General features: G+C 38.9%; 1 protein-coding gene across 1 annotated transcript in view; it reads left to right on the top strand.

Annotated features, from left to right (window-relative positions):
* Nucleotides 1–21,151, top strand: part of LOC139722366 (nardilysin-like) — a 29,517-nt gene extending 8,366 nt beyond the window's left edge. The window contains exons 9-28 of the mRNA XM_071633673.1: nt 19–76; nt 740–813; nt 1,714–1,783; nt 3,172–3,249; nt 3,894–4,014; nt 5,892–5,950; nt 6,302–6,356; nt 7,289–7,393; nt 8,094–8,250; nt 8,867–8,917; nt 11,008–11,127; nt 12,192–12,394; nt 13,957–14,084; nt 14,571–14,730; nt 15,787–16,005; nt 16,541–16,593; nt 17,422–17,505; nt 18,710–18,917; nt 20,131–20,226; nt 20,885–21,151. Of these exons, the coding sequence (XP_071489774.1) occupies nt 19–76; nt 740–813; nt 1,714–1,783; nt 3,172–3,249; nt 3,894–4,014; nt 5,892–5,950; nt 6,302–6,356; nt 7,289–7,393; nt 8,094–8,250; nt 8,867–8,917; nt 11,008–11,127; nt 12,192–12,394; nt 13,957–14,084; nt 14,571–14,730; nt 15,787–16,005; nt 16,541–16,593; nt 17,422–17,505; nt 18,710–18,917; nt 20,131–20,226; nt 20,885–21,151 (2,366 nt within the window). The remainder of the gene's footprint in view (nt 1–18; nt 77–739; nt 814–1,713; nt 1,784–3,171; nt 3,250–3,893; nt 4,015–5,891; nt 5,951–6,301; nt 6,357–7,288; nt 7,394–8,093; nt 8,251–8,866; nt 8,918–11,007; nt 11,128–12,191; nt 12,395–13,956; nt 14,085–14,570; nt 14,731–15,786; nt 16,006–16,540; nt 16,594–17,421; nt 17,506–18,709; nt 18,918–20,130; nt 20,227–20,884) is intronic.
* The last annotated feature ends 1,279 nt before the right edge of the window (nt 21,152–22,430 follow it).

The raw sequence follows: 22,430 nt of genomic DNA, 5'->3' as shown, positions 1-22,430 counted from the left end.
TTTTTTTTTATATTACAGAATCACTTGATAATCTTGAAGAATGGGTCCGGGAAGCATTTAGTGATGTTCCTCACAAGTAAGAAAGATGCATTTAGTCATTCCTGCATCAAGTGCAGATATTAATGAGCGATAGTTTGTGTATTGCCTATTCAAATTTGATTCAAAAGATGAGTAATAAGGGGAGATGAGATGACCATGAGTAACCACTGATTCCCCAAAAATTCCAGTTTGCATAAAGCAGACTGCGATATGCCTACATTTGGAGAAATATTTATATGTCAGTGCAGCATTTATATATGATTTAGGCATGTGGAAATTTGGCTGGAAATTGAGTGGTGTTAATTACATGATTGTAGTATGACAAAGTAACAATGGACTGCTTAGATTTAGGGTGATATGGAGGAAGAAGGGGGGTACACAATGTATTTAAGAAATAAGCAGTTATTGTATGATTTCAACAAAGCTAATGTACCTACATGAACTTATCAGGCAATGGGTTGATCACATTTTGAACAAATCCAAATGTAGCACACACACACACCCAAAATTGAATGGTTTTCAGTCATGTTTCCTTTTCTCTGTAGGCATTGTGTACCCAATGCAAATGTACCATTCTATTTTTGACAAATATAAATTGGTCACCACTTTATGTATTTTTCTCTCTCATTGTACCATGATGATGTGATTTACAAAAGCGTGATCGTTATTTTGTCCTTGTTTCCTCGTGAATGTGTACCAGTGGTTTGAATCAGCCCAGCTTCGTGGACCATGGTCAGCCTTTCATGAAAGAAGAATTCTGCAAACTTTACAAAGGTATGCACTCACCTGGGGGAAAAAGGTATGCACTATCCCAGAGCACTAATTTTCAAGGTGAAATCAGAGTGATTTGGTAATCGTGCGATATTGAGTAGAATTCCTGTAGCTTGCAGTGGCTTCTGCATTTGAGCACAGCAGTGTGAGCTGTTTATGTGTTTGTGATGAACAAAGAGTATTTTTTTGTGTGTGCATTAGTGCATTAAAGGTCTTCGTGGGCGTATACACACCAAAGCGAGGTAGAGTGTGCATGAGGAGAATACATGAATACCATATGTGTTCTCTGGTGAGAGAATGCTTGACTTGATATGAATATGATGCCATTTAAAGAAATACTCTGGTCATAAAAACATGGACTCATCTCATTGTATATGCATTCTGTCTTGGATTTATGAGTCCTGCTACGTGCATTTACAAGAAAAGGCATTGACATTAAAGTAAAATTATATTATATCTTTTATGGGAAGGGTTATCATAGCATGTAAAAGTTTAGTTTTTATCCCTTTGCATGGTACATATTCTTCTGTTACCTACTGAATGAATGGGCATATCCCCAAAAAGATGTGTAGCTCACTTACAATACAATAGTGACTATGTAAACTATGGCTTTTCATCACCCTTACTTTTTTTTTTACATAAGTATAGTATGAAATATTCCTGTTTATATGTTATATAAACAAGCATATCCTCCATATGGTTGTTTCCTTGCTCTTGCTTTGAGAGACATTATGAAGTATAGATGCTCCTGCCAATAAACACAGCAATATACGGTTTGTTTATTATTTGAATGTGTGAAAGAATTACAAAGTTTCTTTGTGAACATTCACATCTACCTGCTCTCTTTCTGTTATATTTAGAAAATGTTGTAACCTCTCTGTCATTCTGCTGTTCCCTTTGTAGTTGTGCCTGTTGAAGACATGCATCAGTTAGACATCTTGTGGTCCCTTCCATCATTGCAGAAACATTACAGGTACAGAAAAGGATACATTTCATGCATTTAACACTGGTATTACAGCATACTACATCATTCTAATAATGATGATAATAAGTATAGTAATATACTGTTGTTGTATAGCACATGTCACAGAAATAAATTCAAATTTCTATGCACTTCGAAGATGGAAAATAGAGAAATAACGGGGAAGTAGACACAAGGGAGAGAAGAAGAGATCAGATGAGGTGAACAGTGACATACAGCTTGAAATCTAATCTATTAACAAATAAAAGAAATACGTTTTCAAAAGACTTTTAGAATCACCTACTGTATCAGCCGTCTTTAGATGCTGAGGTAATTCATTTCAAATCTCCTCCAGTTTGAAAAATCTTGTACCATGATAATTTATTAATATTGTTTGAATGATTAAAAAGAAATTTTGACTGAGAGCAAAGGTTTCTTGCAGTACAACATTTTGTTGAGTAACTGTTTTGAATAAGCAATATTGTTAGTTTTATGCTGATATGCTACATGCTTGTAGGTCTTACACTGTACATATGTGACCCGCTACAACAAAATGATCCTAAAGTCGGGCGAGGTCGATTATTTGAAAATTGCATGACACAAATCCCTCATCTTTCTGCTTTAAATTGATACATAACACATCATATAAAGATAATCGGCTGCGGAGATATCGATGTTTAAAAGAGAGCATGTCGATACGTCTGGGAAATCACTGTTTCAAGAAAAGCGCCATAAAAGTTCTCCTTGCGACGCAATCACGATCAAAGGACACGCAAGTCAGTTTTCCCCTCCGAACAATAGAAGGTAAGCCCTAGCAACCCCTGAAATGCTCATTCAAACACAGCGTTGGCGGTCTCCTCGCCGACCAATCAGTGACCATGATGGCAGGAGAAGCGGCTGGGCATAGCGCACCCCACCCGCACGCACCAGTCGACTGGGCAGTGTGCGAGCTTCACGCTTCGGTTAGCGGCAAGCAGCAAACTGACCAATGAGATCACTCTGGTCGTTGTTAGGGGCGGAGCCTACAACACGTATGTGTGGCGCTCACTCCAAATGTTCGAATCAGTTTCTGCTTCGTTGAAACGCCAAAAAAACATGGCTCAGAAAAACGCTATTTTTTGGTCTTTCCTTTCATCATTTTGCTTCAAAATTTCGACAGATGATAGAAGACATGTCAGACTCTAATAATATGTCAAATTCAGAAAGTCGTAAGTTTTGACCAATTTTGAAGCTCTGACTTCAAACTCGATTTTCACGGCTTCGACCGTGCGCGACTTTAGGACCATTTTGTTGTAGCGGGTCACATATTCATAGATAGCAAACATTTGCATGTAGGGTGATGTCTATATCACTCATATGGATACAAAAATCTGCTTTTCTTTCTCCACTACTAAATCAAGATGCAAACCGCTGCACTACCTGGGCTGGTTACTGGGACACGAGGGCAAAGGGAGCATCATGGCTTTGCTCAAGAAAAGGTCAGCAATATATCGTCTCATTTATCTTAGAAATAACTCCGAAAAGACTTATTTCCTTTTCATCACTGACTAAATATCTTTACTTTTTGCTATTATCAGGAGACCAAACCACACTTCAAGATGTTATTGTTGTTCTTAATAATTTGTAGTTATTATATTGCTTATTATATCATGTTCCTAGAATGTTAATCAATGTATGATCTAAATATATTCATTATTTTCTATCTGGTCACAGTCTAGAGTCACTGGTGTACCAATAATTGAAGTAAACTCTATTCAATCTGCACTTTCATGTAATTGTTATTTGAAATAGATTTTTAATTCTAGACTTTATAGACATTGATTGCTAATTATATGTGGAAACTGCTTTCTGTCATTTTGAAAGCCAAATGACCATCACTTCATTGCTTTGTTTAAATTTTGTCAATAGAGTGATACTTATTTTCTCTTCAGTGAAATGGAAGATTTGCAACATGTTCATATCAGTAAGAAGAATTTCATGATAGCAAGAAGGAAAGCTGAAATAACTTTGTGTTGGTACGTAATTTTTAAATCCAGTAAGACATTATTAAATGAACCATAACACTGAATAATTTTATGTGCAGAACATTCAACAAGTTTGATATTTTAAACTATGACTTCAGAGCTCTAGCATTGAGGTTGTACTGCGGGAACTCAGATACCAGCACTGAGCACAATGAGACCTATGCCGCCTTCAGCTTCAACATCGTCCTGTCAGACGAGGGCCTCAAACGAGTTGATGAGGTGTGATTCTAACCTAGACTCCTGTTTCAACAGGAATCTTGTGATAGCAAGGCCAGCCTGGGGATGGCCAGTATCTTTAACAGTGTAACTGCCCGTGGGCCCAAATGGTGTAACACTTTTGGACAACTTCGTAAGGTAGTCTTGGCCTTTCCTTTGGCAGGCCTACTTTGGCGTTAGTACCGTACGTACTGTATGTCCCCCAAAAAGATTACAACGGGACCCTCCGCAATGATAACTTTAAAAATAGTGAATCAATCCAAATACAATTTCAGGGCATGAAACTATAACTTATTACCCAGAAAACCCCATCTGATTTGTTTCAGTGGTCAAAGAGAAATGAGGATTTTTGTAGAGCATGTCAGGAATCCCTTCCCTCCAAGTTCTGTCCGTTGTGTTCACACATTAATATGCAGTTCCAAGAGCATCCAAGTGCTAAACTTGGAAGAATCACATCCACAACATGCTTCACAACGATTCACATTTATCTGCAACCACTTAACCAAATTGAATGGGGTTTTCTGCAAAATATAGGTAAGATGTTACATTTTTAGACCCTGAAGTAGCATTCAGACAATTTAATCATATAGGAAGATATCAATGCAAAAATCTGATTATAATTTTTCGGGGGGACGTACTGTACATGCGGGCCCAAATGCACTACCAAATTCAGTATGAGAGATGACGTATGAAGCCAGTGTACATTGAAATTGTACGTGCAAATCACACACACTGCAGCTGTTTTGATACTCATCTGTTGTCGCATGCCAAATTCTCTTTCTTCAAAGATATTATGTTAAACATACCAACATTTTATTTAGAAATTACATCTTTGAAAGAAATCAATTAGGTCTGTATTCTTCTGTGTAAGAAATTTTGTCTTTTTTATTAGAAAACCAGAATGGCAATCATTTGGTCTGTACAAGAAGTACAGATGTTCACATATTGATTATGAGTGTTACAAATTACTCGTGCAAAAATTCTTTGTTTACATGGAGAGCGTCACTATGACAAAATGTTTCAGTGTTGTCATTTAGGCCGACCTGAAATTATTGATGTAAATACATAGGCCCGAATTCACGAAGGTGGTACAATTGAAACCATTGTTTAAACCTTGGTTTGTGCAAATTTCTTCATGTAAATACGATCGACAGTTTGCGTACGCCAGCAGACGTCCAGTAGCAAACACGCATTGATGTGCGCATGTCAAAGGTAGACCTATTTCACGCTTATTTTTAGACAGTGGTCTAAGTTTAAACCACATTCGTGAATTCGGACCATAATGGCCATTCTAGCAGTGTACAGCTACTGTAATTGGGTCCTATTCTATTCCTGCCAATAGGCAATGCCCCATCCATATTTGAATCAATACATTGGTGGTATTACCCTTTCTGGACTTACACAGCAGAAAATGTGTAGGCAGTGTTTTTTTTGTTTTTTTTTTTTGGGGGGGGGGGGGAGGGGAGGGGGTTTGGCTCTTGAGTGAGTGCCAGGGATAAACATCAAGGACTGTAATAGTCTCTCTACCAGTTTCCTGTTTGTGTAGTTACACCTTACATTGTGCGTGATAAGAAACATACGCATACCAGCAGCAGTGATGATTGCATCTATATATTTGAAGGGTAATCATGCTATTTTGTTTCTGAATGTCTAGATCATATACTTGTCATAGCCAGTGACTGGTTTTGAGTGTTATTTGGTGAGACAATGTTTTGACAAGTGGTGTAAATGCCCTTGTGTAACATGTATCATGGACAAGTAGTGACCTTTACAGTGGTCCTTGGAATATTGTGCAGGTAGCGGTCACTGTGGGATGATGTCGGTGTGAGGTTTATTTCCTTAGTTTTATGTCTGTGTTGTATTGTGTTTTGTATTTCCAGGTGTTACTGATAATCTTTCAATACATCAAGATGCTGCAGAAGGAAGGACCACAGAAAAGGTGACTTGGAATTGCAGCTAAAGCTGTTGCCACAATTCAGTTTGTTTTTCCTAGTATTTCAACAGGTGAAATAAAAGAAAAAAAAATACCCCAATTTTTATTACAGTAATGCTGATGGTTATGGTGATGGTGGTGGTGGTGGTGATGATGATAATTACCTCCTTGTTATGGGCACTCCATAAGGCAAACTGAAGTGGATCTCATTTAAATAATCTTCCAAAATCAATGCAAACATATGATCGGTAGAAGTAGTAGAATCTAATGCAGAGCATGTCACACTTGATTATAACTCAAGTGGTATTGAGAGTATTTATATCTTTATCTCTTTGATGTCATTCTCTCTCTTTGCAGGATATTTGATGAAATCAAGACCATAGATGACAATATATTCAGGTTCTTTTCAGAGGTTTGTTCAGTAGTCATTTTTTACACTACTTAACTTTGAGGCTTGAGATTGTTCACACTAGACACTGTTGGACCTTTAGTCTGAATGCACATACATACAGAGAATGAGCTTATCTTTGTATAAAACATGACTTGTTTTCTTTGTGTGTTTACACTAAAGTGTTGGTAATAAGATGTTCTTGAAAATGAATGAGCTTTGAAAGAATTCATTTATTTGTTTATCAGGTTTTTGTTTGTTTTGTTTGTTTGTTTGTTTGTTTGTTGTTTCTTTTTTTTTTGGGGGGGGGGGGGGGTGATCATCTTTAAATCCTAAGTTATTATAAGCCTGTTGTTCAAATTTAGGGGATATCAGTCATCAGAGTTTCTTTTGTATTATCATTGATGTAACCATCTTCTTACTGAAAAGTTATTCTGATTCTTTCATTGTTCTCACCTGGATGCAACAGATGAATTCAAAATACTTGGGCTGTGTCATCATGAAATTTACTTATGTTTTCTTATCTAGAGATAACTGCTCTTGTAATAGATTTTGTCTAGTTCTGGACAACTGAGTCACAAGACCCATTGTAAGGTGTCATCAAAGATCAGCTGAGATTATCTTTCGTAATTGGCTAATTGATGGAAGTAATGTTTTGCAGGAAAATATAGTGTGTAGATGACAATTCTTCCTATTTTCCTAGAGTATTATCTCACATGGAGAACAAACTGGCCTGAAATCAGGAATGTTCACACCATGCAGCACCCAAGTAGGCTAGAGACTAGTTTCAAATATTAGTGAGATCAGAAATTGCAGGAGGAGAAAAGTTTTTCAGCATGTAGAAAGAAAACCAGTAAATGTGATGCTTTTGTAGTGATTCAATTCTTCTTTATCACACACTGGGAAGTGAAATCACCTTGACCAAACTTGCCACTTGTGTTTTTCCTCCTTTGAAGATTGATCCGATAGAAAATGTAGAGGGGCTGTCGGAGCAGATGCAGCTGTACCCAGTGGAGGAGTACATCTCTGGTCCTCTCATTCAGACCGAATACAATGAGCAGGTGAGAATTTTTATTCATTCTGCATAGATAACATGTGTGTCCCTTTCCTGAAGGTGTGGAGCAATATACTCACACATTTTACTCTAAGTGGGGCTGCACTAGCTGCCCACCCTGTGACTTCTAAATAACACAATATGCTACTTGTGAATTTGATTTTTTTTTTTCGTAACAGTTTATTTGTTTATTTTGTGATATTTTTATTCACTTTTCTTTTTGAGGTTGGGTTACAACTGACCCTTTACCTCCTCATTGCCCCCCCCCCCCCAAAAAAAAAAGGGGGGGGGGGGGAAAAAAAAGGTTCCATGGCCCTTGGATAGACCATTACGTGAGGATCAATCAACTCCAAGCAATTTATTTCTCTACAAGTTGCATTCACTCTCTGGCTGAGATAGTTGGATACTGCTTTGGCCCATTTTGACGATTATCGATAATCAATCATTACATTGCAACCACCATCGGATATGTTATCAGATTTCAATACTGTTTGCATAGTTACCCTTTTGGCTAATATTTTACGTTTTTGTCATTACCCAACTTTCACTGCATTATTTCGCACTTTCTTATGCATGTATGTATATGTGTTCATTTTAGAGCAAAAATCAATGGTTTTTGCAGGCACATGAATCTATATTTTACCTGTTACATGTTAACCTACATGTAGACTTATGTGTTGTTGTTCTTTGTTTATTGTCCTTTTCAGCTGATCAGAGAGTGCACTGACAGTTTGTCCTTAGACAGCGTCAACATCTGTCTTTCGTCCAAGAAGTTTGCTGGTCAAACAGACCGGACGGAGAGCTGGTTCGGGACAGAGTACAGCGTCCACCCGATTCCAGAAAAATGGCTGGCCAGGATTCGGGGTGAGTGACATGGTCACTACTTCCTGATCTTTTATCCTGGGAATGGCAGATGGATGAGTTTTTTGCACTCAATTAAAAGTAATAAAACTGTTAATTTGATACTCTTTCAAAACTGAACCGTGGTATAGTTTATCAGGTTATACACTGTCAGTCCTGGAATGCCGTATGCTGTTGACCAGTGTGTCACTTGCAGAAGTTTAAGGTAGGTTGTTGTGTTATGGTTCATGCAATTATGCTTTGTGTGCCATTAACTTGTTAAGGACAGGCTGATATTGCTACAACACGCATTTCCAATAGACACCTGCCTGAGTATACTCGGGACTCGTCTTCAATGGGTTAATAGTTTCACAGCTCATGAACAACGAGATTCACACAGATTTTTGGAGACAGCTGTTTCTGAAGCCATCTAGGTAAAGTGCAGTGAAAGCAGTAGAGAAGCATTTTTGATGGCATGCCAAATTGTAACTGAGGATGAGAGACTAACCTAACAGCCATGATTCTATCTGAATGTTTTGCAAGTGATTGAGGATTGAGAACAGTTCATGCAGGTTTGAAATTTATTCCTGATGTCTTATCAGCTTCACTGCATCTGTCAAATATTCTCTTTGGATTCCAGATGCAGACCTAAACCCTGCCCTTCATCTTCCAACACCAAACAGGTTTATTGGTGAGTTGAGTCTCTTTCTCTGTCTTTTCAATTCCTGTCTGTACATAGGTGATGATTGCCTTTTATTCATCTTCACAGTACCACAATATTATATTTTTCTGTGCTTTTGTTTGTACCATAAAACCAGATAATTTCATGTGCGTGAAGTTTTCATGAATTTCGCGAGGAGCCAAGATTTGTGAAATTGAAATGCAAGCGATAGTTTTTGTCTATGCACAATGCATGGAATGCCAGTCACCAAGTCGCGAAAGTTTCATGCTCCGAAAAAGGCCATCGGCTCCAGTTCGCAAAAGTTTCATGCTGCAAACATTTCTGGTTTTACAGTATATGTGTGTGCGCTTTCGTGTGTGTGTATGTACAGCTGTATGTATGTATTTATTTCTGTCTGTCTGTCTGTCTGTCTGTCTGTCTGTCTGTCGTGAGAGAGAGAGACAGAGAAAGTGAGAGAGAGAGCATGAGAGAAAGAGTGTATGTTTTGGTAGCAATGTATTCTTGATTTAGTGAGCATGGAATATGACTGAGCTGTGATGTTGTGAAATTAAGATAAAAAGATACAGCATCGAACTGCAAAAAATGTTTTTTCTGAGACTTGATGAGGGTGGGGACTTGCTGGTAACAAGTTTACAACAGTTGACCCCATTCACCAGCAACCCATTCCAAGCAAGATCACAGCTTCTACATAGCGTGTAAATCAAAGTGGTTAATACCTAAAACAGTGTAGTGTGCAGTAGTCCATTGATCAATGGTGTGGCATTAAATTCAAGTATTAGTCCATGGGCCAGGCCAGATATTGGTACCATCTGAGGTGGCAATACCTTTTTGGTGTCATTTTGTTTGTCGGGCATAGATATGCTTATCAAGCTATGATAGCATTTCCAAATGAGTAGCTTAGTCATAGTAAATGAATTTTAAACCAATTTGGTTTTGTTGTTATATCCCTGTACTTCTGAATCGAGACCAACCGCTATACAAAGAAGAGCACTGTCTTCTGTATGTTCACAGGTGTTCTGTTGTAAACGCGGTGCGCTTAGTCTTTATTGAAGGCAGCGAAGGGAATATCCAAGGGTTTTGATGTCCACAGTGCTTCGTCTAATATTCAAGACGGCGAAGGGAATATCCAAAGCTTATGATACAGTGTATATCCCTTTATCTAAAAACAACAACAGCAAAAAAGCAATTTCTCGTGAATTTTAGCGTCTTTTTCAATTATCTATCATTTTTTGGTGAAAACGCTGGGTTGAAAACGCTAATACCACGCCAATGTCGCTTTATTTCCATCCAACAATGAAAAATTATGCAAAAACAATGTACCGGTACACTACAATACATTATGATTAATAATGTGAATGAACAGAGAGATTTTTGTTTAAAACTGATGTATTTGTTGAGAGGGTGGTATAAAAACAGTATAGATAATCCCTTTTATTAGGAACTTTAGATATGATAACGGTACATTGTTCTAGATAAAGACTAAGCGCACTGCGTGACAGCTGTGGACATCATAACCCTTTGGATATTCCCTTCGCTGCCTTGAATGAAGACTAAGCGCACCGCATTTACAACAAAACACCTATGGACATACAGAAGGCAGTGCTCGTATTTGTATAGCGGTTAGTTTCGATTCAGAAGTATAGGGATATAAAAACGAGACCAAATTGGTCAAAAATTCATTTATTATGACTAAGCTAGTACTCATTTGGAAATGCTATCATAGCTTGATAGCGTATCTATGTCCGACAAACAAAATGACACCAAAAAGGTTTTGCCACCTCGGGTGGTACCAACAACCCATTTTTCGGCTCTTGGCCCATGGACTATATAGGGCGATTACCCCCTTGGCAATTACCCCAGACCCTTCACCTGACCTTAACCCTAATCGTAATCCTGAACCTAAGCCTAATGCTAATCCTAATCCTAACCCAAACTCTAACATTAAACCAAACCCTTAGCCTAATCTTTACTCTAACCTTATCACTAACCAGTATTTAGCCGGGAGGGTAATTGCCCTCTATCTGGGGGTAATTGCCCTGATACGATGGCATTCATTGTTGCAGTTCCTATGGGGTTTGCACTTTCTCTCTGGTTCACAGCCACCAAGTTTGACCTGAAGGAAGCAGACAGGCCCGACACGGATTACCCATCATGCATCCTGCAGACAGAGCACAGCCGGCTGTGGTACAGACGGGACACCAAGTTCAAGACGCCAAGAGGTAAGGATACTGGCATCTCGTCAAACCACTTGTCACGGAAAATTTTAAAGAAGATTTTGTTTGACCTCGTGTCCTCTATTTCTCCAATTTTTGACTGATTTATGTTTACACTGATATCTAGGTAAGGACACCTGTCACAAAAGATCCTTCTTTACTCTTTGCTGCAATATTATTGTACCTTTTTAATGGTGGTTGATCCCCAGCTGTCTGTGTAGAATGCTGTCATGACATTTGCTCCTGTGACAATTGCTCCCATGAAATATCTGCACACTAAGCCAAACATGATTTCTACCCATAAACATAACCCTAACCCTAATCCTCACATCATACTAAACCTAAAATCCTACCGCGAACCTAACCCTAAGTCTTTGGAGAAAACTAGACCAGAGCAATCATGTCACCATATGGAATGCATGCTCTCTTGAACAAATTGCTGTTCAGTGATTTGCAAAATTGTTCAAAGTCTTCTCCATACTTCCCAATATGTGTGAGTGAGAAAGAGTGCCATCAATTATTTTGCTATTGCAGTTAGTTTTAGAAAAAAACAGCAACAGCAATTTGTCTTTTGCGTCGCACAGGTTGTCATAATTCTCATTATGTGACTCAGTACAGTTTCTGTTATCATTGTCACTGCTACAGTGTATAACCAGTGATTTTCTATTTTTCTTTCTTTCTTCTATTAATTCTACTGCCTCTGCTTCTAACACCACTGCTGATGACATTGCTAATGCTGTTCTTAGCCCTCAGTATTTTGTGGAAAGATATAATAGTCTCAATTAATGTTGGTAAAAAAGAAAACAAAAACAAACCCCCAAAAAAATTCCAACAACTGTAAAGCTTTAAGTAGAAATTCTTGATCTGTAATTCAACATTAATCAGTTTGTTCGCTTCTTTTTTTCTCGTGCATTCGTGCAAATTTTAATCTAGTTTATACACTGTACATGCAAAAAAAAAAAAAAAAGAAGTTGAACTTTTGAGAAGCTTGGGTATTGTAACATGACCCTCATGTTCCTTTATTGATGAGCACTGAGCTTCACAAACCTCAAAATGACTTATCACAATAGCGTCCATGTGCTTCCACCTGATGACCCCGCTGGTGAACCAGTCCCCTCACCACGCCGTGACCTTCGACCTCTTCGTAAACCTTCTGGAGCACCAGCTGACCGAGACGGCGTACGAGGCCGAGGCTGCCGAGCTGGGCTACTCCCTCAAGGCGCTGGAAACGGGACTGGAGATCAAGCTGTACGGCTTTGATCACAAACTGCCAGTAAGTATCGACTGCAGCATGTTCCACCATAGATTCAGAGACTCCAACCCCAAGCACCTTCTTATCTGGAGATTCTCCCGCCTGAAACCCCTAGCAAACGGGAGAGCGCGAAGTTCCTTGTAGCTGGGGTCCAGGGCCCTGGAAGCTCTATGGTTCTAGATGCTCTCTCGTGCTATCTCAGGCTTACACATACGATGACACTAAGTAAGAAATAATTTCAAGCGGGAGACACAGAGCCAGGGCGGGAGAAATTAAATCTCAAGCAGGAGAATGGGATATTTTGCAAAAATGGGCTTTCGGCGGGAGATCTTCCATCAAAAGCAGGAGAGTTGGAGTCTCTGTAGATTACAATCAAACAATGGATCATGGCTACCCAGTTTGTTTGGCTGCATACCAGCTCAGTATTTTGTCGTCTACATGTCGTGCAGGTGCTCTCTTTTTACTTTTGCCATCAGCCAAGCAAAGTAGTTGACTGGAGATTTCGACAAGTGCGCCATTACTATGATGTGTCTTCGTACTGTAATGTACAATTATTGGGTTTTGGTAACTGTATTCTCACATCTTAAAAAATTGATCAAACAATTTTGTTCAGTGAAGTTGAATTGATTTCAATGCAGGATTTGAGAAAAATTTATCAATGTAGTTTAATGATACTTTTGTTCATGTATAATTTCTCTTTCATTATTTATTTCATAATATGTTGCAAGGAAAATGGCATTGTTAAAAGTTTCCAAAAGCACTCTCGCTTCCTACTTCAGAATATGGGCAAGTTGCTGTCTGGAATTTTACCTTATACAAAATAAAAGTTGATCATAGTCAGCATGCATCTAAAAGAAAAAAAATTATCAACATGCAGCGAGAATTCTAAACTCTGCCAGTCTTGCGACACACACATTTATAATTTTTCATTCCGACAGTCGACATCTTTTAAAGATACATTGACTTGAGTTACCATGCCAGTAGTAAGCCAGTTTGGAGTTAACTCCTGGGCATATGGGTACAAATGACCTGTCTTTTGATGGTTAGGCACTTCACTTGTTTTCAAAGCAACGAAAAGCATAAGCTTGCCAGACGTAAGACTTTATTGAATTCATCCATAATGTTCAAACAAAGGATGAAATTGCATAGATCAGGTGACCAGAATTGTCCATCAATTAACACTTGGGAAAGCATCCATTTCATTATTTTGTGTTTGGATGTATTGAGAGTCTTTTTCTATTGATAGTGTCATATATACCACTTTTGCTGTCTGGTGGATGTGCTGGCAAGCACAATGTATACAGATAACGTGAGTTATTATTACATCACAGATGCTTATCTAAATAAATTTAACAACCAACATGCCTGTTGGTACAAATGACCTCTTTCTGCTCATGGGCAAAGTGGTACCCTGAACTGGCTTATTCAAATGCTTACAAAGCTGGTAAGATAATGCTCAACTGCTGTGTTGGTATCAGAAAAAGATCACTGGAGTTTGGTGGAGTTTGGTGTAGTTGTGAGATACTTTGAGGAGTATAAGAACCGGTTAGACATCATCATTTCCATCTTCCTGTCTCCTCCAGCTGCTATTCGAGACCATCGTGGATGCCATCATCAGCTTCTCCTTCTCCGAGGACATGTTTGCAGCAGTCAAAGAGAATCTCAAGAACTCGTATCACAACTTCATCCTGAAGCCTGCCAAAGTTTGCAGGTACAGTGCTCACCGTTTTAATAGTGTGGAACGTGCTTTACCGTGAAGCCTGTTTTAAAAATTCTATGCACCTGATCTGTAATGCATTGTTTTCACTGTATGATTGAAACTGCAACCCACTTGCACTCAGTCATGCTTCTTAAACATACATGTACTCTAAAACTGCTATTGAAGTTATGTTGGCATTCATAGTCATAAGCATCCCCTCAGACATGATTATGTAATCTTAAGTCTGAAAAGGATTATTTTAGTGTCAAATTTTTCTTTGTGTGGATGCAAAAAGTCCAGAAAGTAGGTTCTAATGATGTGATTTTTGTCCAATTACGATGGTTAGTACAAAAGATGAATAAAGCAGACAAAAGTTTTACAGTGCAGAAACTATTGAATGCATTCCACATTGCAGTCATTCCCATTATACGTAGGGTTGTGTATGTTAGAATATTTTCAGCTCTGTATTTCACAGTGTCAATTCTTTTCTATGGTCAGAGACCTCAGGCTGGCCATCTTACAGGAAGTGAAGTGGACAGCGATGGACAAGGACCAGGTGGTGGCAGAGGTCAGCCCGGTGGATGTCCACAACATGGCCAGAGACTTCCAGTCAAGACTGTTCTTTGAGGGGCTAGTGCAGGGCAACTGTACAGCCAAGGTGACCTTTTCTCTTCCATACTTTGCTTTGTAGTTTTGCCCCTTGCCACTCAGTTATGCCGGCATCATTATCACTCAAATTACTCACAAATATTTTCAAATCTCAAATGGCTGCTTTAGAGCAATTTTAAATAGTTTCATTATATGAATTAATTATGCTAATACACTGTATATGCATAAAATCATACATTTATACATTTGCTCTAAATCAGAAAATAAAGCTCCTAGAAACCTAATTTTTGGTGATAACATTCTTTGTAGCATTCCAGCAATGTACTTGAAAAAAAAATCTGGTATCAATCTTAATTTCTTATGTATTGTATTGTTTTATGAATTTCTTATGTACTTCTTTGTTTTTCGACTTTTTGTTTTATCATTTTTTTTCCCACAAAATTTATGACAGAACCTTTTTCAAGCATGATTATGCTAAAATTAATTGATTTCAGCTTATGAAAGTGAAAATAACCCTATCTTTATGAGTAAGGTGAGAAAACTCCATTTGCATAGACTTTTTTGAGCCATTTTCAGTCTGACAGGCATGTATAAAAGGTCGTGCAGCGTTGTAACGGTATGCGCGATTTTCGCGAAAATGGTGTCAAAAGATGTGCGAGACTTGAAACTAAAAAGTCAGCGAATGGCGCAGTCGAAAAATTTCACGAGGCGGTATAGTCGCGAAAAATGTCGAGGGGGGGGGGGTTGATTCAACCCTCCCAGCCTTTTTAGGGTTAAGATTGTGTATGTGTGCTGATAATTCGAGGACATATACACTTGTATATGTATATGTGCTTCAAGATACACTATGTATGTATTTGAGTGTGTGTGGGTGTATAATGCATTTATGTACAGTGCATATAAATATATGGTATGTGTTCGTGTATAGGTTAATATACCCACATATACTTTTTTTGACATATAGGACTGACATTGAATATTTTGTGGTCGAACCCGTTGAGGATGGACTGATTTTGCTGCAATATGCATTTCCCATAGACACCTGCCCGAGCATACTAGGGACTTGTCCTCAATGGGTTAATATGATTTGAATTTCACTCTTCAGGAGGTTCTTAGTTTGGAGGAGTACCTGCGAGAGAAGCTTTCTTTCAGCCCGATCCCGGAGGCGAATCGTCCCTCCTACCGGGTGGTCAGGTTGCCTGAGGGATGCCAAACCTTGAGGTGGAGGGCCTTTAACCCTTCAGACGCCAACTCTGTAGTCACCAACTACTTTCAGGCCAGTCCGGGCACATATCAGAGTTTGGCAGTCTTGGATGCCTTAATGGTAAGCTAGACATGGCGTATATTTTCTGACTGCTTTAACTTTTATATTGTTATTGTTTTTATGAGTCTCTTTGTTAAGTGTATTCTATTTTAATAGATTCTGACATGAATTTTATGCTTAATTTGTTAGATTTGCCAACATGTCCTTAATAGAACTACATTTCTTGTGATTACCCTTTGAAACTAAAATTGTGATTGTCCAGTGAATTAACACAATGATTTTCTTTTGCATTATGTCATCATCAGCATCATCATCTCATAGTGTGGTGTGGAATAATATTAAAAAGTCAAAAGATGTAACTTAATTTGCTGAACAGTTGATATGGTGCCCTGCGCACAGTTGTTGTCTGAAGCAACAGCATAGATGTTTTCCTTGTAACTTTCATCATTATCATTTGTATCTCTGTTCACCCAACAGAAAACGTGTGCATTGAACTAACTTGATGTGAACCTTGACAATTTGTCTGAACAATGTTTTGTTGTGTCTTTCTGCGTGATTACCTATACATGTCTTATTCTTTGTTACCACACGTCAGACGATAATGGAAGAGCCCTGCTTTGATATACTGAGGACTCAAGAGCAATTAGGGTAAGCTCCACAAGATATGGCCTTCCTTTACATAATCTTCGCTAATTGATTGATCTTACAGCTCAGGTCATTTTTTTTTTACACACAGATTAACTTGCAGAGACACTGGCTCGTCAGTGATACTGAATTGTTAGTTATGCAAATTGTGCTCATTTGTCATTATGTAGACCAGCAAATTTGTGACACCTAAGATTTAAAGCCCCTACTAAAGATATTGTCTACCATTGGGAGCAGTTATTTAAGAAATGGTTGAGTTATCACATTTGATGCATATGAGTAGGTCAGTTGTATCGCAAAACATCCTACCATATATTAAGAATTTTGCAATGAAGCCTAGAATATAAGGAGATATATTTCTTTTTTCTCAATAAATTATAACAGTAGATGGTTTATTCTAGAAACAATTTTATTTTAACTATTGTTCACATTTGTTTGTCAAACAATACTTAAATGGATTATACAGATTAACATTTTTACATTGGTTGTTTCTATCCCTAACTCACATTTTATAACTATTTTGAAGCACTGAAGCTGGGTTTTTGTTTCATCTGCAAATGGTAAATAATGCCTTTAATTCAAATGACAGGACAATGTTGCTATGATCATCATACAGCTGTAGCATGTATACGTACTATGCATTCTCAGTCTATTAATATACAGTGGTAAGAGGCTGTATGTCATGATAGTAATGTACATGCAAGGCATTATGTCTTCCTGCCACAACGGGGAGAAATATTTGTACTTCATACATCTTTTGGTATCTGTATATATTGATATTTTTGAAGGGGTGCTACCACATACTTTTATGTTATGGTTTACAATCCGCAGGTACAGTGTGCATGCAACTGAGAGGAACACATTTGGCATTTTGGGTTTCACCATCTCGGTTACCACTCAAGCAAACAAATTCAGGTAATGTGTTTTAACATCACCAGTGTGCATGCACCAGTGATTTGACTTTAAAAAATATTATACAAATGATGCACAGGATAGAGTGTGTTAGTGAAGGTGCGGCGCGCTCGAGAGTATTGACAATGGTGCGACATGCAGGAGGCGCAGCCGAGTGCATGTTTGCAACCGTTGTCAATACTCGAGAGTGAGCCGCACCTTCACTAACGCCACAAAATAATCCTGTGCATCATTTGTTTTATAAAATGGGTCGAAAATTAACAGCATTATTCACGTACCTTTGTGGGTCAATACCAGTCAGCTACATGTAGCACTCGCTCAGAAGTCAAGATGTCCGAAGATGTTCGTCGCAAACATTTACGCACGTCGCACTCGGAAATCCCGCACAGAAGTACTGTACGTACGTTGTACGTATAAGAGTATACGTACGCTACGTGTTATGCACAAGAAAGGCCGCCGGCTGTTGTGGCAGCCCGAACTAGAAGTTGTTTACAGGATTGACAGCGCGTATAGTAGCGCGTGACGCACTTGTAACAACTGATTGAGTGCGCACTGCTAGTGTAAACCTTGTGACGTACGTCAGGCCCCGGCCGTGCATTTACTAAGAAATTAATGCACGCACACGTGACTCATTTCAGCGCTTCCAATTGGCTACATTCTTGAACCCATTTTATAACACATTATATTGCATTCAGAGGAAGAAAACAGTCTTTACCGGGTTGTGAGATGGTCCAATGTTCCTATTTTCTTTTAGATTGACTCTTTGTTTTATGTGTTCAATTTGTCAGTCCGAAGTCAATAGCCTGAATGTGAGCTTTCGTCATGTAGTAGTTGTCACAGAAATTTCCGTCTCATTGTTTCAAATCTCGCAATACTCAAAAAGAAATAAGGAATTGGTGATTTGACCGATGAATAACACTTATGATGCAAGAATTCTACCGCTGCAAAGACAAATGTGACAGAGCTTTAGAAGAAGTAAGAACTGTTGCATGCATTTTATTCGTGTGAATCTTGGCTCCTCACAAAATTTGTGAAAATTTGATGCATGGGAAGATTTCTGGTTTTGCAGTATGTGCAGGATTGTGTACTATTTTGTATACCATATGCTAGGTGTGCAGTTCATCCTTTGGTTCATGCTAACAAGCATTCAGTGCTTCTATAGCTGCCACATTAGACAAATCAAAATTCCATTATCTTGTCCCCACAGTGCCAGCTCTGTAGACCAGCGCATAGACAGCTTCCTGGAGACATTCGGCGGCCAGCTGGCGTCGATGTCGGAGGAGGACTTCGCCACCCAGGTGGACGGGCTGATCAACATCCTTCTCAGCGAGGATGTCTCCCTCTACGAGGAGGCGGACAGGAACTGGGCCTACGTCATCAACCAGGAGTACACATTCGACCGCATCCATCGCAAGGTAGGAGCAAGGACTGATCATCCACTGTACCCTCTTGGCCAACTGGATCTTGTCTGAAAGCAAGAGAATATCAATGCATAGGGGCGAAGATTTGCTCTGACGGATTTTTTTTAAAATCAATTGTCACCCTCTTACAAATACAACTGTACATTTGTAAAGAAGGTGACGTGTGAAAAAAAAAAATCTTGTCATAGCACACCTTCATCCCTCTGCGTTAATATCCTCTGGCTTTCATGCAAAAAGTCTGCTTGTCTGCCTTGGACTACAGTCAACTTTGCCTAAGTCGAATCTATTTGGACTGAAGAAATAACTTATGAGGGGTTAAAATCAAAAGAATATACAGGGAAGAGGACTGGAAAAGACCTTCGACTTAGGCGATTATTCGACTTATGCGAGGTCGACTTAAGCAAGGTTGACTGTATTTAACATAATGATGTTGGAATTTCAGAGCCTGGGCATTTGTTCCTTGTTCACTGTGTCACTGCTGGCAACTGGGGATAGCCTGGTGATAGTGTCACTTCCCAGCAAGAAGTAGATGACAGGTTCGATTCCTACTGGTGGCTTTTCCCAATTTGTTTGTTGAAGTGAAGATCAGCAGTTGCAAACAGGTACATTACAGGTACAGGTACAGGTACATGTATATGTAGATCTTTCCTGTTTGTATACCCATGGCCCAAATTCACAAAGATAGTTTAGATCAAGACATGCTTTTAATTAAATCCACAGACTAAAACGAGCATGAAATTGACATACCATGGGATATCTTTCATGTGCATATGATATATACCCATATGATTACCAAACCTTGTTTTATTCCATTTTCATATTGTTGTTTTTGTTTCATATAATCAAAATGAAAGAACTAAAACCTTGAAGCTACTAAAATATGATAAAAACACCACAAACCAACCCCCATCCCACCCTTGTCATTTTGGGTTCCATGTCAACTCTGTAAGAATGAATTTTTACTGCAGTGCAGTGAAAAATAAAGGAGAAACTCTAATGTCAAAGAAGAACAAACTAGACAGACACATACACAAACAAGATTAGCCTGTCTATTGCAAAGATATCTGTCTCTGTACACACCTCAGGTCTGTGGACTCATCCTGGCATTAGTCTTATCGCGCATTCATGAATCTTCTTTTGTTGTTGTTGCTGTAGATATCTGTTTGTTTGTCCATCTCACAATCTCCTGTCCATTCCTCATCACTAGGTGGATGTCCTACGATCAATCAAGTTGGATGACGTGCGGGAATATCTCAGGGACCACTCCCCAAGCGGCTCCAAATTCCGCAAACTCAGCGTCCAGGTACAGTACATGGCCCTGCCGTTATCAGATGTTACACCATTCAGCAATCTTCAATCTTACCTAGCAAGATATAGAGATAATGCTTAGGTAGTCATATCTCACTTAAAGTGCATTTCCACTTCTTATTCACATTGACTGCAATGGAACCTCATTATAAATTGGTCAGATATAACAAAACACTCATGTCCCAACTCTTTATATTTCTGTGTTTTTGTACCCTAGTATAGTGAGAAACCTTATATAACAAGGATAACAAGGTAATTGTCATGGTTTTTAGATTCTCACTAAAACCCAGTAATATGAGACAAATGGAATCAAAGAAAGCGTCATCAAAATCACATGTAAGACGAGTCATAGTAAGTTAATATTACTGTAAAACACAATATTTTCGCGGCATGAAATTGTCACGAATGGGAGTCAACGGCCTTATTCGCAGCATGAAATTTGCAAGTTGCCTCTAACATTCCATGCATATAGTGTAGAAAAGATCTTTAGCATGCATTTTAATTTTGCGAAACTAGGCTCTCGCAAAATTCGCGAAATTAAAATGCATGCGGACATTCCTCGTTTTACAGTATCACATATAGAACCACCTGCTATAAAAAGAGTTTAGATGAGATGCGGTTCAATATTCCCCACTGGCTTCCCATCCGTTCAGGTCATTGGATATGGTGAATGCGAGAAGAACAACCTACCTCAGAAGACAGCCACAGAGAACGGCCCATGTGACATCACAGACACGCCGACCAATCAGGACAGAGATGAGGTAGATGCACCAGTCGGGATGCAAGATGACACAAAACCCAACCAATCAGCATCAAGGATTGTTCCATTGGAGGAGGGGGTATCAGGGTCATGCATAGCAGACATAATGATGTTCAAGAAAGAACTGATGCTGTACCCAGTCACAAAAATTGATTCTTGACGATAGTGTAACAAATTTGCCTCTTTGTTATTACTGAGTATTTTCATCCACTCTATCGGGATACTCGCCAAAGTATATGGCTGGCAGGCACCTCAGCTCATCGCTCACTCATTCATGGTCACCTCGTACCCTCGCTCATCAGAGCAACCACCAACAATGAGCACCCACTGCATGCACTTATTATTTAGGTCAAGACATCATAAAATGAGTCAACAGTCAGGGTACATACCGTTCCAATGTGTTTAATCAAGGAGGATCAGCTCCAATACAGCTGCAGTGTATGTCGATTCAAATACAGAGCGAGAGACTTGAGAAGTACAGTAAACAGTATTGCATGAGCAACATCCAAAAAAACAGCACCATGGCAAAATTCAGCCTTCACCCCACGACAATCCCCAGGCACACTCTGAAGACAAGTGCACATCATATCACTAAACTTAATACTGACCTGACACTGTGTCAGGCACACACACACTCATGACCTGTGTACTTTAACACATAACCTATGCCTACAGTACAGTACACACTCCAGTGCACACTCCAGTGCACACTCCAGTGCACAGCCCTGGACTGATCCATTACAGTGAGAGGGATGCTCTAGGCAATTTTGTGACATAACCCTCCACCAAGATTGAAACGTCCCAGTTTCAAATTATCTGAAAACGCCACAAAATTCACAGAACGTTATTTTTTTTCTAAGAAAACAAAACGAAAACTATTTACAAACTCTGAGGTACGACTGACCAACACACGTATGGCAATTAAGGCATCAGGTATAACATAAAAAAATATACCTTCTCATGTAGCATATACAGTAGCGTATTGGAAATATTTCTTGTCACACACTAATGTTTGGCAAAAAGTTGTTTAGCACTGAAAGAGGTATCAAAACTTTAAAATATGTATGGCACTTCCATACTTTGCATTTTGAAACACCCTGTATCACTTGGCACAAAAAATATAGGAATGTGAATACAAAACATTAAACTTTCTTCATAAAAGTCACATTCACACCTGAGGAACTTGCAGCAATTAAACTCCAGATGTCATCATACATGTAATACAAAGCAAAATCATGTCTCGTTAATGGTAACAACGCACAACTGTCAAATCGTTCTGGTATAGAAAGACAACAGAGAAAGTGAGCAGAAATAGTTGAAGAGAAGGGGGAAATGTGAGGCAGAACCTGTACAGATAGTCGAAAAGGAAAAAGCAAAAGTGACAGGCGATAGAGAAGGAAAGTAGAAAAGGGTAAGTTAAGACATAACATGAACAATTT

The sequence above is a fragment of the Diadema antillarum genome, unplaced genomic scaffold, assembly GCF_040938485.1.
Source record: "Diadema antillarum isolate AM-2024a unplaced genomic scaffold, OU_Dant_1.0 scf00000164, whole genome shotgun sequence".
NCBI lineage: Eukaryota > Metazoa > Echinodermata > Echinoidea > Diadematoida > Diadematidae > Diadema > Diadema antillarum.
Note: the sequence above shows the minus strand (reverse complement) of the source record. Positions and strands in the feature narration are given on the sequence as shown.